This window comes from Heterodontus francisci, chromosome 8 (assembly GCF_036365525.1).
Source record: "Heterodontus francisci isolate sHetFra1 chromosome 8, sHetFra1.hap1, whole genome shotgun sequence".
NCBI lineage: Eukaryota > Metazoa > Chordata > Chondrichthyes > Heterodontiformes > Heterodontidae > Heterodontus > Heterodontus francisci.
In genome coordinates this window covers 50,631,964-50,652,867 of record NC_090378.1, presented here as the reverse complement: position 1 = coordinate 50,652,867, position 20,904 = coordinate 50,631,964, and the positions used below count along the sequence as shown (strand labels likewise).

Sequence of the window (20,904 nt, the reverse complement as noted above, 5' to 3'; positions counted from 1 at the left end):
GCAGATGTGAAGTGACTTTCGATGGGACAACCTTTATTAATGAAAGTTCTAGACCATCAGTTGTGGTCTGGCAAATGGCTGCTGGCTTGTTCCACTTCTTCTACTTTGCATTTTGTGGCAATGCCTAAATAAGACCTCTTTGGTCTGTAGACTTTACCCATCTGGTTCACTAAAGTCCTTTAGGGAAGGAAATATGCCATTCTTAGCTGGTCCTACATGTGACTCTAGATGCACAGCAATGTGATGGACTCTTAACTGCCCTCCCTCTGAAATGGCCTAGCAAACCACTCAGTTGTCAAGGGTAATTAGGGATGGGCAACAAATGCTGGCCTTGCCAGTGACACCTACGTCCCATGAAAGAATAAAAAAAAGATTTCAGAGTGTGAAGGCTGAATTCTTACCACTGAGGTAGGAAACAGGAGCGGGTATGTTTTCGGGTCAGAAACCCATCTCTGGTGGGAAACTGATCACGGTTGTGATTTTCACGGGGGTGAGCCCTTAATTGATATGGAGACAGGTTTCCTGTTCAAGTACAGCCAGTGAGGGCAGGAACATAGGTGGGTCAGATAAAGTGTGGGAGTGATTTAGACTCCCCATGGCTGCCTCACTGAGACTGCTAGATGTCCTAAGTGAGAGATCTCCTGATTTTCCCAAAGCCTTCCACTTTACTAGCGGGAAGTGAGATGTCACAGGAGATAACAGGATCCACAGTGCGGGCACAGCCTCCGGACTTTGTGCTTCCTTCATTGACAGTCTCCCATATATGTGTTAGCACAGGTATCTCAGACTCCCTTCCATGCTATCCCCTCAACCGGAGTCAGAGGGGCTCAGTTAAAATGTTCCTGAATCATGAGATCCCTGACATTCATGGCATCCTCACGAGCCCTTCGCAGCCCAAGCCACCCGGTCACCTCTTTGTGCAGCCTGGGCATCCCTGTTCAGTGTCAACTCTTTCCGCCTCCATTTCCTCCTCGTCTCTCACCTCCTGCTCCTGCTCTTTCCACGATGAGCTTCCAGGGCCTCACCATCCTCATGGTCCACACTTCTCTGGAAGTCTATGTTTTGGAGAACGTAACAGACCACCACATTGACAGAGACCCTTGCAGATGGGTATTGGAGAGCACCACCTGTCCAGTCCAGGCACTGGAATTGCATCTTCAGAAGCCTGATGGCCTGCTCAATGATTGTCCTAGTGAGTAGGAGGCTCTGGTTGTATCATCTCTGTGCCCCTGTCTGGCATTCTCATAGAGGAGTGAATAGGCATGTCTTCAAGGGATATCCCTTGTCCCCATCCACGCACTTTGGGGGTTGGAGTGAAGATCTGAGGCAGCCTGGATTGGCAGAGGATGAAGGAGTCAAGGCAGCTGCCAGGAAAGTAAGCGCACACATGGAGGGAGCGGAAGCCCTTCCTGTTGATGGATCTCACTGGCCAGTTACCACGTACCTTGATGGCCAGATGGGTATCATCAATGATGCCCTGCAACTGGGGGAATCCAGCAATGGCAGCGAAACCCAATGCCCTCTGTGCCTGCGAGGCTGCGTCTGTCATGAAATGAATGTACTGTCCAGCTCTGGGCATCAGTGACCTACAAGATGCAACGGTGTGCAGCCATTTGTGAGATGCCACTAAGGTCTGCAGCTGATCCTTGGACGGAGCCTGAAGCAAAGATGTCCCAGGCCACAGTGACTTTGATGACTACTGGCAGGGCATGGTGACCAGAGCTGCGAGGTGCAAGGTCTTCGGCGATGAGGTCACAGATCTCTATGACCATCTGCCTGGAGAGTCGCAGTCTCCTGCTGCACTGAGTGTCAGCCATCTCCAGGTAGTTCCGTCTTCGGCAGCAGATCCTGTGTTGCCTTCCTGCCCCTCTTTACTCTCCCGTACCCTCCTGCTGCTTAGGGCACCGCCATTCTTGTGGAGGGTGTTGCCCCTCATCGCCACTAGGCCCAAAATCTGACAGTTGTGCCCCCATTGTCAGTTGCAGCCTTCCTTTTTAACAGGTGGCCATGTCCTCTGCTCTTCTGCCCCTACAACACCAGGGGTGTGATGACCCTGCTCAATGCACAAGTGCTGAGTGCCCACTCTCTCTGCCACTTGCACAGCACCAAGGGCAACTCCTTTGCAAATGCCAACTTCCCCTTTGCCCCACTGAACCTCTTCTGGGGCCGGGGTGATGCCCTGGGGCAGCCATTATTGGCTCCCCACTCTGTGCCCACCTCCCTTCAGCTAATCAGAAACTGACAACTCCTGAAAACTGTGCACCATCGTCAAAATTCCACACTCCCCCTCCACCAAGTTCTTAACAAGCTTCTTAACTACTGGCATGCAGGTCCCCACCTGCCAAGAATGAGGCACATTAATTTTGCCACATGGACATTAAATTTCAAACTGTTGCTGGGAAGAGAAGGCCTGTGACAAGGGGTTGCCAGGCTCTTGGCTGGAAAGACATTTTTGCATATTAACAGACAGTGTATGGGAACAATGAAGCTATCCCCTGCTCCAAAACAATCCACAAAGCCAGAAGTGGTTATACCAGCTGATCACATGACGAACTGGCTGTTGCAGGGTTTTTTTTTTTTAACTTGCCACACAATTGGAACTGAGAGGCGGCAGAAAGCTGTTTGCTCCTGGATTGAAAAGACCTCTCCTAGCTGGCTTGCCACAGCCTCTCCTGTCTGCTCCCATCTCTTTGTCATGGAATTCCAAAAACCCACTGGAGACACATGAACCCCAAGAGAGAAAAGTCTTCGACAGTGAACAAGGTTTAAGAAGAATACTGGGCCCCTACGAAAAGCAAGAACTACCTACAATCAAGGACTCTACAGTGAGCTCGAGGATCCGTAACAACAACTCTTCAGATATTGCCTCAAACCTTTCCACTTTAATTTTTCTTCTGCTCTTTTCTGTCTCTATTTACATGTGTGTATCGCATATGCATGCTAGCGTGGGGCGCGGCATGTATCCGTAGGTGTCAACCAAATTAGAGATTAAGTTTAATAGCAATTCACTTTTCTTCTTTAAACCCAAGAAAGCCTGTTAGTGCTCGCTTCTTTACCTTATAATTGGAAATTATAATTAATTCATTCATCAAGGGGGAGCTAAAAATACAGTGTGTTAAAAAATAAAATCCTGTTACAGCAAGACCAGGTGAAGGCTGAAAGGGAACCCTAGACCTCTTTCTCACTTGGTCGTGAATGGCCTACTCCTGCTCCTATTTTCCTATTTTCTATGTAACACTATTTAAATTGGCCTCAATAGGGAGGAGAGCGGATTCCTGTCCCACCCTCCCTTCGCCAGGGTTAACATTGCTGGCACGGGGAATGGCATTTTGAAACTGATATGCTGGCCAGCACCAGTATTTTTGCCCCCCCACCCCCCCTCCCCCCCTCCCCCCACACCGTTCCTGATCTCAAGGGGGCCCGAAAATTCAGCCCTGAGTGCCTGGATGTAGGGAAATACTTTGATCATGCCTTACTCTCAGAACCTTCAACCTAGCCTCTTTCATGTCTTCATCCTCCATTTCTAGGGCTGGATTGTGATGCATGTTAAGACTTGGCTTTCATTGTCCTTTGTATCCTCTGAGCCATCAGAGAGAAATCTTCATCTCATCAATCTAAACTCAAGTCCCAGAGGTGCAAGGATGATTTCTAATCAACTGCAGCATCCAATTCTTCCAGACCTGAATTTAATGTTTTAATTATATCTCACAAAATTACATACCATATTAACACACTATCAAAATGCTGACAACCTTCTTACCACACCCTTCAGAAACACACATTGTATAAATTATGCAAGCTGTAGGACTTAAAAGAATCAATTAGAAACATCAACATCACCAAATCATATAATTACTAATAGGAAAAATAATGATTGCATACCTAGCTGCTCAGCCAGATGTTTTCCCTTTTCAGGAGGAATTATGCGCTCGTCTTCCATATCACACTTATTTCCCACCAGGATCACTTGTGCATTGTCCCATGAGTAGGTTTTGATTTGGGTTGCCCTGTTTAAATAAGCAGCAGAAATTATCAGTGAATTGCCCAGATTATCTCTATGAACACCAATTGCTTTTTCTTCCTTTAATGTGTATTTTATGAAGAGGCATTCCTGTAAATACAGCCACATATGCATTATAACTTTCACTTCCATAGAGGCATGAGTAGTTTCACATTCTGAAATGCCACCTATCACAGGCAAATGAACTCATTGTGAATTTCACCCTCATGTCATATTATTGCTTCTCCCTTTCACATTGTGGGGGAAGAGAGGGAACACAGATCAGTCATGATCTAACTGAATGTTGGAGCAGGCTTGAGCAGCTGAATGACTTACCCCTGTTTCTATATTCCCATGTTGTTATTAGGTGGTCAAGTTTCTTCAACAGCTGGTTGCAAATGCTGAGAGCTATCTTCCATGAATGTGTTACCAAGAAATGCCATTGAAGCAGACAGTATAAATGGGTGCATGAGGCAACTTGAGTAAATTCTACATGTGGAGCCTTTTAGAGCATTCTAATACTCATGAAGATAATAGAAATTAGCTAATTGAATTAAAAACTGGGTTAGCAATAGAAAGTAAAATGTTAAATGTAAAAAAGCTCCTATTGGGGTGAGTCATTAGTAGTGCCATGTAGGGCTCTGTTTCGGGTCTCCTGCTCACTGTATTCAAACAACAGGAAAAGAGTACCTGTTAAATGATGTTATGAATTTGCTTAGGTGCCAAATTACCATGTGGCCAGTATACAGTATAAATCTAGTAGCAAAATTCAGAGAGTCCTGAACCAAATGAGCAGATTGGTTAAGGGATAACTGATTGTCATGCAGACCTCCCACTTGCCAAGAATGAGGCATATTAATTTTGTCATATGAACATTGAATTGAAAATTGTTGCTGAAGTGAAGAAAGGACTTGTTTAAAAAAGTCACCAGGCCCTTGGCTGGAAAGATATTTGCATATTAACAGACAGTGCTTGTGGAGACAAAGGGGTTACTTCCCATATCCAATTTAACCCACAATGGACTTTGAGCACCAGACACTGAAGGTGAGGGAGCTCAAATTTCAGGATGACTGCTGGGATGGCTGAATCCACAAACAGATGTGGTCAGACCAGCTGGTCACGTGACTAGCCTACTTGGCAAACTGGCTTTTCTGAATTGTACAAACAGTTTTGAACAGAGAGAGACTCCTGCATGCTGCTGGACTGAAGAAGACCTCTCGGGTCTGGCTCATCCTCTCTCACGGAAATCCAAATCCACTGAAGACACATGAACCCCAAGAGAGAAAGGTCTCCTACAGTGAACAAGGTTTAAGAAGAATACTGGACACCAATGAAGAGCAAGATCTACCTACAATCAAGGACTCTACAGTGGGCTCGAAAAACCGTCACAAAAACTATTCAGAGATTGCCTCAAACTTTTCTACTTTATTTTCTTCTGCCCTTTTCGGTCTCTATCTGCATGTGTGTATCACGTATGCATGCTAGTGTGGGTGCATCGTGTATCTGTAGGCGTTAACCGAATTAGAGTTTAGGTTTAATAAATTTTAACCTTTCTTCTTTAAACCTAAGAAAACCTGTTTGTGCTGGTTTCTTTGCCTTATAATTGGAAAGCAGTGAACAAGAATTCACCAAAGAGGAGCTAAAAACAAGGTGTGTTTAAAATTAAACCCTGTTGGGTAAGACCAGGTGAAGGCTGAGAGGGAACCCTAGACTCCTTTCTCACTTGGTCGTAACACTGATGGATTTTAATGTCAATGAATGCAAGGTAATGTACATTGGAACACGAAACAGACAATATTTGCAGGCAATGAGATGCCCTATTTTGTGAGCTCTTTGGTGAAAAAAAAGGAAAAATATTTAGGGTTGATCATGGACCTTAATCATACATTTAAAAGAATCCAGTTAACGTGAATCCTAATCAAGTAATGGGTTAACTCTGAAGCCATTTGTTTATAAATTAAACAAGCAATTCTATCCTTGTACACATTAGTAATGAGGCTCTATCTGGAATAGTGGGCTTATTTAATGGGCCCCCCCAGAGACGGGCTAGGATGCAGGAGGGGCCCATAGAATTGCAACAGGAAGCAGGGGTGGGGGAGGACCGGTCACCTTATGTCACTGCACGATTAAGTCGGGGGCAAGAAAGGCCAAAGATGGCCTTTCCACCCAGAGGCCAATTGAAGTCCTTAATTGGCCTATTATTAGCCACTTAAGGACCTTTTCCCACCGCTGTTGGAATTAAGCCAGTGACAAGGATCCTCCCCCATGCGGGAAGGTTGCCCAGTGAAATGAGCCAACCTCTCTGTGGACTTCGGGAAATTTGGACCTGCTCTGTGGGCAATCTATGGCCCATAGAAGGCCCCCGCTGGCAAACAATACCTCCCTTAACAATTACCCCTGCAATCATTACCCACCCTCCCTCACCAGGGCCTGCTGGACGGGCCGTGGTGACCCCACCTCACTTACTTGGGGTTCCAGTCTCCAGCGCTGGGCCTGGTTCCAAGGCCTCCTGTAGTACTGGCAGTGGCCACCACTCCCAGTGGTGCTGTCGATACAATTGAGCTTCTGGCCCTCTAATTGTCCGGCAGCTCTTGGAGGTGGGATCCCTATGTTTAAAGGGACGGGAACCATGGCACTAGGCCATTAATTGCCCGAGCACTGCTGAATCGCACCCAGGGTGGGGGGAGACTCTGAAAGGCCGAGGCGGGATTGCCAGTTCAACTAAATCTGTGTGCAATTTTGAGCACCTTAGCTTCAAAAAGGACATTGTGGAAAGCATTTCGAGAAGTGGGACAAAAATATATAAAGGACTTAGGGCTTATGGTGAGAAACTTTCAGAACTAAAATTGGTTTCACTGGAGAAAAGAGGATTAAGAAAGGACTGAGAGGCACAGATAATATCTATGTAAAAACAGGAGAAGAAAACACAAAGTACAAAATTAACAAATCTCATGACAGGCTGAATTTCCTCCTCATTGAGTAGAGAATATGTGGGTCAAATGGCCATTTCTTGTTTTATGCTTTCTTACGTTCTAGGAATTGAGCAATCATCACAAAATATCACTCAATGTTAGCAGATGCTGAGATATGAATTGCAATTTTTCTTTTCAACTCTATTTTCTTGAAGGCAGTGACTCATCTTTGAGAAATGTTTCATGAATGCTAGCAGTTTTTTTGGTATTGTTTTAAAGAAAGAAAGACTTGCATTTATATAACGCTGTTCATGACCACAGGACGCCCCAAAACACTTTACAGTATTTTTGAGGTGTAGTCACTGTTGTAATGTTGAAAATGTGGCAGCCAATTTGCGCAGAGTAAGCTCCCACAAACAGCAATGTGACAATGACCAGATAATCTGTTTTAGTGATGTTTATTGAGGGATAAATATTGGCCGGGAGACCAGGGTTATCTCCCCTGCTGTCCTTTAGTGCCATAGGATCTTTTACATCCAGCCGAGAAGGCAGACGGGGCCTTGGTTTCATGTCTCATCCGAAAGATGGGACTTCCAACAGCACACACTCCCTTAGTACTGCACTGGAAAGTCAACTTTGATGTTTGAGTTCAAGTCCTGGAGTGGAACTTGAACCCATAACCTCCTGACTCAGAGATGACAGTACTACGAACTGAGGCTTTGCTGACTCCATATTTAATTCACTGTGAATCTAAGCAGTGAGTGACACAGAGATTATGGGGAGCATCACAGACAAGCTTGATTCTGTACTCACCTGATGTCCACTTGAGTACACTTTCAGGAGATGTTCTACCTATTTCATCCATGCCTCTGCTACCTCCAGACTTAACAATTCCACTACAATCCTGGCCTGCTTCCCATCCTTCCGTCCTCCAGAAACTTGAACTCAGCCAAAACTCTGCTGACAATATCCTAACTCGTACCAAGTCCTATTCATCAATCACCCTTGAGCTTGCTGTCCTACATTGGCTCCCAGTCTGACAACACCTCAGTTTTAAAATTCACATCCTTGTTTTCAAATCCCTTCATGGCCTTGCCCTGCCCTATCTCTGTAACATGCTCCAGCCATACAAACCTCCGGGATTTCTGCACTTCTCTATTTCTAGCCTCTTGTGCATCCCCAATTTTCATCATTTCCCCCCTGGCAGCCATGCCTTCAGCTGCAAAGGCCCTAAACTCTGGAATTCCTTCCCTAAGCCTCTTGATCTCTCTCTCTCTCCCTTCACTTTTAGGATGCTCCTTAAAACCTACTTCTTTGAACAAGTTTTTGGTCACCTGTCCAAATATCTCATCTGACTTGGTGTCAAATTTTTTTTGATAACATTCCTGTAAAGGACCTTGAAAGCTTTTACTATGTTAAAGGCGGGTTCAATTCTGGGTACTGCCTGTGTGGAGTTTGCAAGTTCTCCCTGTGTCTGCGTGGGTTTCCTCCGGGTGCTCCGGTTTCCTCCCACAAGCCAAAAGACTTGCAGGTTGGTAGGTAAATTGGCCATTATAAATTGCCCCTAGTATAGGTAGGTGATAGGGAAATATAGGGACAGGTTGGGATGTGGTAGGAATATGGGATTAGTGTAGGATTAGTATAAAAACGGGTGGTTGATGGTCGGCACAGACTCGGTGGGCCGAAGGGCCTGTTTCAGTGCTGTATCTCTAAATTAAATGCAAGTTGTTGTAAAGCACAAGTAAATTACAAATAACCAAGCTCCTCACATCTGCAAATTGTGTATTCAATTAATGTTGCGATTCTAACCTACAGTATCTAAATTACAACGTGAACAGTATTAATATGGTCATTGATTTCCCAGGATTATTTAAAAAATGAACTAATCTTTATTACATTCTTGGTTAGATACAGACATGGAATTAATTCCCTGTAATCAGCTTAATCTGTATACATCTGCAGGAATGAGATAAGCAAGTTTCTTTGTGAATGTCATTGTCACAGTTCAGGATTTTTCCCATCAATGGACTCAAACATGATGGGGTATAAATATGTTTCAGGCATGAAGACGGCAATGCAGCCACAATGCACTCATAAACCGGAACGCCAAAGCCCAACCCAAGATTGCGGCTCAAACCTCATTAATATTAATTGTGCGAGCTGTTGGTGCATGGGCCACTTCCATAGGCAGCTTGCCATTTGAAGAATTGAATTATGGACCATGACTCAAGAGTAATTCCAGGAGAGGTGAATGGAGTGACCTCAGGGGTGAGGGGGCAATTGGTATACTGTGAAGTAGGAGGAGCAATAATTTTTTTGTATTCTTTTTAAAACATTTATCTCTTGGTGGTAATCGCATGGCGACCAGTTAAGAATCCCAAGCACAGCATGCCTGGCTACTGCTCTGCAAATCCAAATTTCAGCAGGGTTGGGGGTTTGGTGGGGGGCGGGGGCGGGGTGCTAAAACAGGCCACACATTTACATATATATCCATAGAATCAACAGTGCTATCGAGTACCACTTACTCATCTATAACCTGATCACTGATTCTCAGTTTGGGTTCCATCAGAACCACTCAGGTTCGAGCCTTATTACAGTCTTAACATGGGCAAAAGAGCTGAACTCTTAAGGTGATGCAAGAATGACTGTCCTTGACAGCAAGGCAGCATTTGACTGAGTGTGGCACCAAGGAGCCCTGGTAAAGCTGAAGTAAATGAGGATCAGGAGGAAAGCTCTCCAGTGTTTGGCTAGCAAAAAAAAGTTGCTGTGGTCGTTGGAGGTCAATCAATGCAACCTCAAGGCATCGATGCAGGAGCTCCTAAGGGCAGCATCCTAGGTCCAAATATCTTCAGCTGCTTTATCACTGACCTTTCCTCCATCACAAGGTCAGAGGTGGGGCTGTTCACTGATGATTGCAATGTTCAGCTCCATTCACAATTCCTCAGGTATTGAACCAGTCCATGCTTTCATGCAAGAACATCTGGTTAACATCAAGGGTTGGGCTAATAGGTGCCACACAAGTATCAGGCAATGACCATCTCCAACAAGTGAGATTCAAATCACCTCCCCCTGACTTTTAATAGAATCACCATTGCCAAATCCCCACCAAGATTCTAGAGGTTACCACTGACCAGAAACTGAACTGGACTAGCCACATAAATGCTGTGGCTACTACAACAGGTCCAAAGCTGGGTAGTTTGCAGCAAATGGCTCACCTCCTGACTCCCCAAAGCCTCTCTACCAACAAGGCAGAAGTCAGGAGTGTGATGGAATACTGCCCACATACGTGGATGGGTGCAACTCCAACAACACTCAAAAATCTCAACACCAGTCAGGGCAAGTTGTCCATTTGATCGGCACCCCTTCCACCAACGTAAACAACCATCCACTCCACCACTGGCACACCTTGGCTGCAATGTGTACTAACCAATGGATGCACTCAAGCAACTCATTAAGGCTTCATCGGCAGCATCTCACAAACCTGTGTATCTCCATGATATAGAAGGACAAGGAGGCATGGGAACGCCATCACCTCCAAGTTCTGCTCCAAGTCACACACAATCCCGATTTGGACATATATTACCATTTACTGGGTCAAAATACTGGAACTGCCTACCTAACAAAAGGCCCACCAAAGTAGACTAGCATATGTGTGTTCTTTATTTTTACAGTTGTTTACAAATAAAAGTTGAGCTATGTGACTCCGTTCTGTATGTTTTATCTGCTGTGGAATAAAGTCTTTGATAAAGAAGTACATGCTGGAGTATGGTGGCGTCCAGGGCGGTGGTCGCATAAGGCTGGGAGAGGAATTCACCGCAGAGAGAGGGTGAATGGCTGGCAATCCGGGAAAGGAAAGGAATGCTGATGAAGACCCTGCCAGTGGTGGCCAAGCTTGGCCAACTGGACAGGAAGGCCACTTGGCTGTGTTCGGGGAGCCCGTCCACGGTGGCGATCAGGAGGAAGAGCAGCCACATGGTCCCGGCAGCGGCTCCCGCTCACTTGGTAACTCCGCGCTGTTTCCACACAAACTTTCCCCACAACTCCGGCTTGGCTCCTGGATCCCGATCCCGATCCCAGTAGTAGTACACCATTGTAAAAGGGACAATGGTGGGAGCTGATGCAATGTTTTATTACCTGCACCCCCTCCCCACCCCCGCTCCCAGCTCACCCCCCTCACACCCCCTTCCCCCCCACCCCCTCGCACCCCCTTCCCCCCACCCCCCTCGCACCATCTTCCCCTCGCACTCCCTTCCCCTGCACCCCTCTCCCCTACCCCCTGCAGCCCCCCTCCCAGCTCCCCCCGCACCCCCTTCCCCCAACCTCCTCCCACCGGCATCCACCTACCCCTGTGTAGGGGCCCCAACAACCCCACTGCCTTGTGGGCGTCTCAGGAGAGACCAAGGCTAAGGGAGTAAATCCTAACAGAAAATCCGGAGCGGAACCCCGAAGGTGGTCATGTGTCACCTTTGGCATGTTTCCGGCAGTTCCTGCAGCCATACTGGTGCCAAACGTCGTGCTCTGCACTCCTTTGGACCCCACCAGGATGGCCGAGAGGGGGGTTTTGACGCTTGGGCCATTCACAATCTCCATATATACGCCCAGGCATACGCCATGGAGAGGTCACTCCATAGTCGCCTCACAGCGACCAAATCAACACGGAAGGCAGCAGTTATGGGTTATAAGTCCAGCTCAATTGGCGTAGAGATTGGGCGCCACGGGTTGCCTTTGTCGGTGGGAGAGGTCATCGCATCTCACTGGACAGCTACCGCCCGCCTCAAACCAGGCAGCCCCCGGTCAGTAATTTTCTGTCCCGCCACAGTCCACCTGCTTCAATGGGTGCTTGGAGCTCAGGGTGATTGCCCGACAAGTGGACTGTAACACCGCACCAAACAGCATGACCAAAAAAGGAAAGAAGGTACCGGCCCTTCGTTTTGCAAGCTGGAACGTCAGAACTATGTGTTCTGGCCTGTCGGAAGACCTTACACAAATCAGCAATTCTCGGAAGACCGCCATCATCAACAACGAGCTCAGTAGACTCAATGTGGACATTGCAGCACTTCAGGAGACACGCCTCCCTGCGAGCGGATCTCTAAGAGAGCAAGACTACACCTTCTTCTGGCAGGGTAGGGATCCTGAAGAACCAAGACAGCATGGAGTGGGCTTCGCCATCAGAAACTCTTTGCTCAGCATGATAGAGCCTCCCTTAAATGGCTCGGAATGCATACTGTCCATCCGACTGTTCAACGCCTCTGGTCTAGTACACCTACTCAGCATCTATGCTCCAACACTCTGCTCCCCACCTGAAGCTAAAGACAAGTTCTACGAGGAACTCCATGATATCATCAGTAGCATCCCCAACACCAAACACCTATTCCTGTTGTGGGACTTTAATGCCAGGGTTGGGGCCGACCATGACTCATGGCCCTCCTGCCTTGGGCTCTTTGGCATTGGAAGGATGAATGAGAATGGACAGAGACTGCTTGAGTTGTGTACCTAGCATAACCTCTGCATCACCAACTCGTTCTTTCACACTCAACCCTGTCACCAGGTTTCTTGGAGGCACCCAAGATCACATCGTTGGCACCAGCTGGACCCCATCGTCACAAGGCGAGCCTCTTTAAACAGCGTTCAAATCACACACAGCTTCCACAGTGTGGACTACGACACCAACCACTCCCTGGTGTGCAGCAAGGTTAGCATCACTCCAAGCAGAAGGGCTGCCCGCGCATCAACACTAGCAGAATTTCTCATCCACAGCTGTTACGTAAGTTTCTAAATTCACTTGAAAAAGCCCTCCAAAACACTCCCACAGGGGATGCAGGGACCAAGTGGGCCCACATCAGAGACGCCATCTATGACTCAGCAATGACCACCTATGGCAATCGTGTGAAGCGGAATGCAGACTGGTTTCAATCTCACTTTGAAGAGCTGGAACCTGTCATAGCCGCTAAGCGCATTGCACTGCTGAACTACAAGAAAGCCCCCAGTGAGTTAACATCCGTAGCACTTAAAGCTGCCAGAAGCGCGGCACAAAGAACAGCCAGGCGCTGTGCAAATGACTACTGGTAACACCTATGTAGTCATATTCAACTGGCCTCTGACACAGGAAATATCAGAGGAATTAAGAAAACTTTTGGGCCAACCATCATGAAGATTGCTCCCCTCAAATCTAAATCAGGGGACACAATCACTGATCAACGCAAGCAAATGGACCGCTGGGTGGAACACGACCTAGAACTGTACTCCAGGAAGAATGTTGTCACTGAGACCGCCCTCAATGCAGCCCAGTCTCTGCCAGTCATGGATGAGCTGGACGTACAGCCAACAAAATCGGAACTCAGTGATGCCATTGATTCTCTAGCCAGCGGAAAAGCCCCGGGAAGGACGGCATTACCCCTGAAATCATCAAGAGTGCCAAGCCTGCTATACTTTCAGCACTGCACGAACTGCTTTGCCTGTTGTGGGACGAGGGTGCAGTACCACAGGACGTGCGCGATGCCAATATCATCACCCTCTATAAGAACAAGGGTGACCGCAGTGACTGCAACAACTACCGTGGAATCTCCCTGCTCAGCATAGTGGGAAAAGTCTTCACTCGTGTCGCCTTAAACAGGCTCCAGAAGCTGCCTGAGCGTGTCTATCCTGAGGCACAGTGTGGCTTTCGAGCAAAGAGATCCACCATTGACATGCTGTTCTCCCTTCGCCAGCTACAGGAGAAATGCCTCGAACAACAGATGCCCCTCTACGATGCTTTCATTGATCTCACCAAAGCCTTTGACCTCGTCAGCAGACGTGGTCTCTTCAGACTACTAGAAAAGATTGGATGTCCACCAAAGCTACTAAGTATCATCACCTCATTCCATGACAATATGAAAGGCACAATTCAGCACAGCGGCGCCTCATCAGACCCCTTTCCTATCCTGAGTGGCGTGAAACAGGGCTGTGTTCTCGCACCTACACTGTTTGGGATCTTTTGCTCCCTGCTGCTCTCACATGCGTTCAAGTCTTCAGAAGAAGGAATTTTCCTCCACATAAGATCAGGGGGCAGGTTGTTCAACCTTGCCCGTCTAAAAGTGAAGACCAAAGTACGGAAAGTCCTCATCAGGAAACTACTCTTTGCTGACGATGCTGCTTTAACATCTCACACTGAAGAGTGTCTGCAGAGACTCATCGACAGATTTGTGGCTGCCTGAAATGAATTTGGCCTAACCATCAGCCTCAAGAAAACGAACATCATGGGACAGGATGTCAGAAATGCCCCATCCATCAATATCGGCGACCACACTCTGGAAGTGGTTCAAGAGTTCACCTACCTAGGCTCAACTATCACCAGTAACCTGTCTCTCGATGCAGAATTAAACAAGCGCATGGGAAAGGCTTCCACTGCTATGTCCAGACTGGCCAAGAGAGTGTGGGAAAATGCCGCACTGACACAGAACACAAAGGTCCAAGTGTATCAAGCCTGTGTCCTCACTACCTTGCTCTACGGCAGCGAGGCCTGGACAACGTAAGTCAGCCAAGAGCGACGTCTCAATTCATTCCATCTTCGCTGCCTCCGGAGAATCCTTGGCATCAGGTGGCAGGACCGTATCTCCAACACAGAAGTCCTCGAGGCAGCCAACATCCCCAGCATATACACCCTACTAAGCCAGCGGCGCCTGAGATGGCTTGGCCATGTGAGCCGCGTGGAAGATGGTTGGATCCCCAAGGACACATTGTACAGCGAGCTCGTCACTGGTACCAGGCCGTCCATGTCTCCGCTTTAAAGACGTCTGCAAACGCGACATGAAGTCCTGTGACACTGATCACAAGTCGTGGGAGTCAGTTGCCAGCGATCGCCAGAGCTGGCGGGCAACCATAAAGGCGTGGCGAGTCAAAGAGACTTAGCAGTTGGCAGGAAAAAAAGACAGCAGTGCAAGGAGAGAGCCAACTGTGTAACAGCCCCGACAACCAATTTTATCTGCAGCACCTGTGGAAGAGTCTGTCACTCTAGAATTGGCCTTTATAGCCACTCCAGGCGCTGCTTCACAAACCACTGACCACCTCCAGGCGCTTACCCATTGTCTCTCGAGACAAGGAGGCCAAAGAAAAGAAGACATGCTTAATATATGGAGATCCAATTCAGATTGCAAAGGAGTTTCATTTTTAAACTAAAACAAAATACTGCAGATGCTGGAAATCTCAAATAAAAATAGAAAATGCTGGAAATACTCAGCAGGTCAGGCAATATCTTTGGAGAGAGAAACAGAGTTAACCTTTCAGGTCATTTCAAAACTTCTGATGAAAGGTCGTCAACCTGAAATGTTAACTCATCGTTTACTCTTGGGTTTTGCTACTGCACCAGTAGATTTGGGGCAATAGCAGTCAATTTCCTTCAAAAATTGTTAACTAGATCACTTAAGGCAGTGACTTGACACCACTGAGCTTGAGTAGATAGCTGTAGCAGATCTGAACTTGTTACAGCCAAATACAGTTTTACATTCGATCTGTTAGCTTAAATAATGGACTCAAAATACCTATATGAAAAACTGTAAGATTTCATTTAGAAATGAATCCACTGTGTCGTCTTGGCTCAGTTGTGAGAATTCTAGTCTCTAAGTCAGATGATTAAAATCAAAAGCAAAATACTGTGGATGCTGGAAACCTGAAATAAAAACAAACAACACTGGAAATACTGCCAGGACTGGCAGCATCTGTGGAAAGAGAAACAGGGTTAACATTTCAGGTCTGTGACTCTTTCCACAGATGTTGCCAGACGTGCTGAGTATTTCCAGCATTTTCTGTTTGGATTAAAATCAAGCCTTGCTACAGAACTTGAACTGACACTCCAGGCTCAATCTAGGTTGACACTCCAGCGTCATACTGAGAAAATGCTACATTGTAGCTACATGCTGTTCTTCAGATGAGATGTCAAACTCAGACACAGACTAACAGTCCAGGTGAATTCTAAAGATCCATGGCACTACTTGAAGATGACAGAGAGTTCTCCTGATGTCCTGGTCAACACTCTTTCTTCAACCAAAAATAATGCAATTCATTGCATGTGACTTACTAAGACTAGTGATAAGGTGCTAATAAATGCATGTATTTCTTTCTTTTTACATAGCCAGTTATAAACACAGCACAGAGTATTTTCAAGGAGATAAATCTAATTTTAGATTTACGTAAAGTACTATTGGATTACAGCCCAGGACTGCTTTACTGGATATTTATTATTTTATATTAAATCGGTAACACAACCAAGCAACTGGCATTACTATAGAGAAGTACAATAATTAATGAATACTTTCATTTATATGTTTTTATCACATTGAAACATCCAAGAGTGCTTCACATAGTACATTGCTTCTGAAGTACAGTAACTCAGTCAAATGCTGTGTTGTACTAGTGTTGCGACCAAGGCACTGTTAATTCAGTCCCACTATTCCACAGGTCACAGCATATCAAGAAAGTTTTCCACCTACCAAAGAATAGCCAAATTAGACACTCCATTTGTCCCACAGAATTAAGCACACCAAACCAGGTTTCTTTAAACAACAACATTAACTACTTAATAGAAGAGAAATAATAGATCTTAACTACTAACGAGATAAATCTATATATATGAAAAGCTCCTTAGTTCCTTAGCCCTCATGCACATACATTAAAAAAACAGTTAACGGGGGGAAAGGATTTTTTGATTTACAGCTGTTTCTTAGGAACAAAAAGGAAAAAAATAAAGTGATTGAGTTGATCACGTTCTGGTAGGATGTTTTTGGTACGGTGAGGTGTCCCAGAGTTGAATAGTCTGATGCCACTCAAAGTCTCTCTAGGTGAGGTTGATGAACAGTCTGTAATGGGTACGCATTCATTGCAACTTAACTGCAGCAGACGTCACATAGGTCTTCCATCATGGGTGCAGCAACAGGTCTCCTTTGGTCAGCAACAGTCTAGCAGTAGAAGAATCCTTCAAATTTCAGGATTTTTTACAACACAGGAGGCAGCAGGAACCACACTGGATGCAGGGATTCTTCAGAGACAGGAGGAAACAGGAATCTGCCACCTTTCAAATACAGGGTTTCAAGAGATGTAGGATTCCTTTACAGAGAAAGGTAACATTTTACTGGGTCTTTCTCTCTTGCACGTCAAAGCAAAGATTTCAAAATACCTTCTCTTTGTCCAACTCACTGGTTTTTAAAAGTCCAAAGTGAAAAACACCTTCCTAAACATGGTCACATGTCCAGACACTGACTCCTCTGTCACTCAAAGGAGGTCAAAACCCCTTGCTGTTTCCTTGAAACTGCTTGCTTCCCCTATTTTTGCATACAAAGTCAACATCCAAAATTTCCAGCTATTTGCAAGTGTCCAAGTCTTTTGAAAATCCCTTTTACCGTTTTTTAAAACACACAAAAGTCTTAAGATTTTAGAACAAAAATAAAACCTTTTGTAACACTAGCAGAAACCCACAAACAGCAGTGATATGAATGACCAGTTAATCTGTGCATTTGATGGTATCGGTTGAGGAAGTATAGATTTTAGATCCATGACAAAATATGATGTTAAGATACATATCTGCATCACTGAACATCAGAACTCTGATCCACTCTGACACAGATGATATGCTGTGGGCCATAACTGTGCAGTCATTGATGATATACAGATATGTGCCCAGCTTTGCACTGTACTACCATGGCATGGGCAACAGCACTTCAGGCTGGCTCACTGACAGGCAGTTGCAAGGGCACTGGCAGAGTGGCAACAGTGGGAGCACGAATGCGGCCATCCTGAGAGGGGACAGCAGGTTTGTGCTCCACAGAGCCACTGCCACTCCCCTGGGATGGCACCTCAGCAATCCTAATAATCTGTTGGAGGACAAATTGCTGGACAGCTGTGACACCCAGCGAGCCCCTTTGAACAATGGCAACTGCAGCCATGGCAGCAGTCTGAGCTTGCATGAGGGCAGTCTGAGCTTGCGTGCGGGCAGTCTGAGCTTGCATAGCAGCATGCTGACCTTGCATAAAAGAAATCTGAACTTTCACTGCAACAGCCAGACTTTGGGTGGCATCTTCTGTGCTGGAATGGAAGCTGAGACATCAGCCATGCTGTATCAAGGTTGTGTCCATAATTATGCTAATAGAGTTGGCCATCACTTCCATGTTGAAAAGGATGGGCTCCATGTTCTCTGCAAAGCCCTGTGAAATGTTTGTGCCATAGCTCTCCCTGCTCCTTGATATAGCATGGAGGGTTTTTAGCAGGCCACGAGTGTGAGATTGAGAGGTGGTGGGCTGAATTTTATTTTGGCGATGGGGGTCCTGGAAACGGGCCAGACGGCGGCCTTGGCCCTTTATCGGACCCACGGCCGAATGCAATGGCGGACAGGCAATTAACTGTTCACCGTCAAGGATACTGTCCCCTTTAAGACACAAGATCCCGCCCCAAGAGTTGCCAGCCAATCAGAGTGCCAGCAGCTCAGCAATATCAGCACTGAGAGCGGTGGCCACTGTCAGTGCTGCTGGAGGCCCAGAGCAGCAAAGATGGAGGAGCCCCTGGGACCAAGGTAAATGAGGTTGGGGTCGCCAAGGACACTCAGGCAGGCACTGGCAAGAGGGTGGTGGGGGTCTTGCTGTGGAGGTAGCCTTCTATGGGCCTCCTAGAGGAGGGCCGCCCCATTGAGACCGCTGGGAGGCTGCCAGGTCTCACTTGGCAGTATCTCCACATAGTGGCTAAATTCCAGTGGAAGTGGGAGGCTACCCTTAACTGGTCCTTAATGAGCCACTTAAGTGGCTAAACTGTATCCAAAGCAGACTTTCCGTCTGCCACGGTGCTCACTGCGGACAAAATGCCATGGGTGCAGGACAATGTTGGCCAGGCTGCCCAGCACCACCCTATGCCGTTCTGTCTGCCCCCCTGCATCCCAGCACGCCTCCAAATGCTGGATAAAATACAGACCAATGTTTCTTCATCATCACTGCCTTCTTGCTCTTCCACCTTTTGTTCTTCCACCACTGCCTGACGGTTGCAGTTTTTGGGTATTCGGAAGCAGAAAGGCACAAGAATAAGGCTGTGGCGAGCCAGCGGAAGCAAGCAGTGTATCCTTAAACTATCTGCACACTAAATCAGAAAGGTTTGTGGGATGAGGGCAATGTGGGAAGTGAGAAAGAAGATTAGGTATGAACATACTATCATCTTCGATGCTTTCTGCCCCATCACTGGCCACAGCATCAGTCATAGCCACTCCATGAGACGGGGAACTACAGACCTGTTAGCCTGACATCAGCTGTAGGGAACATGCTAGAATCTATTATAAACGATGTGATAACTGGACACTTAGAAAATAATGGTAGGATTGGGCAGATTCAACAAATGTTTATGAAAGGGAAATCATGTTTGACAAATCTGCTGGAGTTTTTTGTGGATATAACAGAAGAATAGATAAGGGGGAACCCAGTGGATGTGGTGTATTTGGATTTTCAGAAGACTTTCAATAAGGTCCCACACTGTTAGTAAGCAAAATTGGAGCACATAGGATTGGGGGTAATATACTGGCATGGATTGAGAATTGGTTAACGGACAGAAAACAGAGTCGGAATAAACAGGTAATTCTCAGGTTGGCAGGCTGTGACTCATGGGGTACCGCAAGGATCAGTGCTCGAGCCCCAGCTATTCACAATCTATATTAATGATTTGAATGTGGGGACCAAATGTAATATTGCCAAGTTTGCTGATGACACAAAACTAGGTGGGAATTTGAGTTGTGAGGAGGATGCAAAAAGACTTCAAGGAGATTTCGACCGGCTAAACGAGTGGGCAAGAACATGGCGATGGAATACAATATGGAAAAATTTGAAGTTAGTCACTTTGGCAGGAAAATCAGAAATGTAGAGTCATAGAATCATAGAATTATAGAAAGTTTAAAGCACAGAAAGAGGCCACTTGGCCCATTGTGTCTGTGCCAACCGGAAAACGATCCACCTATTCTAATCCCACTATCCAGCATTTGGTCCAAAGCCCTGCAGATTACGGCACTTGAGGTACACATCCAGACTCCTTTTGAATGAGTTGAGTGTCTCTGCCTCAACTACCCTTTCAGACAGTGTGTTCCAGACCCCCACCACCCTCTGGATGAAAAAGTTTTTCCTCATCTCCCCTCTAATTTTTCTATCAATCACTTTAAATCTATGCCCCCTTGTCACTGACCTCTTTGCTAAGGTGAATAGACCCTTCACCTCCACTCTATCCAGGCCCCTCACAATTTTCTACATCTCAATCAAATCTCCCCTCAGCGTTCTCTGTTCCAAGGAGGACAACCCCAGCCTATCCAATCTTTCCTCATAGCTGCATTTTTCCAGGCCTGGCAACATCCTCGTAAATCTCCTCTGTACCCTCTCTAGTGCAATTACATCCTTTCTGTAATGAGGTGATCAGAACTGCACATAGTACTCAAGTTTTCAGTTATACAGTTCCAACGTAACCTCCCTGCTCTTGTATTCTTTATCTCTGCTATTAAAGGAAAGGATTCCATATGTCTTCTTAACCACCTTATCGACCTATCCTGCTACCTTCAGGGATCTGTGGACATTCATTCCAAGGTCCCTCACATCCTCTACAATTCTCAGTATTTTCCCATTTATCGTGTATTCCTTTGCCTTGTTTGACCTCCCAAAATGCATCACCTCACACTTCTCCAGGTTGAATTTCATTTGTCACTTTTCTGCCCATCAGACCAGACCATCAATATCTTCCTGCAGCCTACAGCTATCGTCCTCGCTATCTACTACACGGCCAATCTTTGTGTTGTCTGCAAACTTCTTGATCATACATTTACATCAAAATCATTAATATCTACCACAAAAAGCAGGGGACCCAGTATTGAGCCCTGTGGAATACCACTGGAAACAGCCCTCCAGTTGCTAAAATACGCTTTGTTTCCTATCACTGAGCCAATTTGATTTATTTATTTATTTAGAGATACAGCACTGAAACAGGCCCTTCGATCCACCGAGTCTGTGCCGA

At 46.3% G+C, this 20,904-nt stretch overlaps 1 protein-coding gene across 1 annotated transcript in view; it reads right to left on the bottom strand.

Annotated features, from left to right (window-relative positions):
• The window catches only part of LOC137372825 (ras-related protein Rab-3B), a 179,072-nt gene that overhangs the window by 14,445 nt on the left and 143,723 nt on the right, over positions 1-20,904 (bottom strand). The window contains exon 3 of the mRNA XM_068037136.1: positions 3,883-4,007. Within this exon, the coding sequence (XP_067893237.1) occupies positions 3,883-4,007 (125 nt within the window). The remainder of the gene's footprint in view (positions 1-3,882; positions 4,008-20,904) is intronic.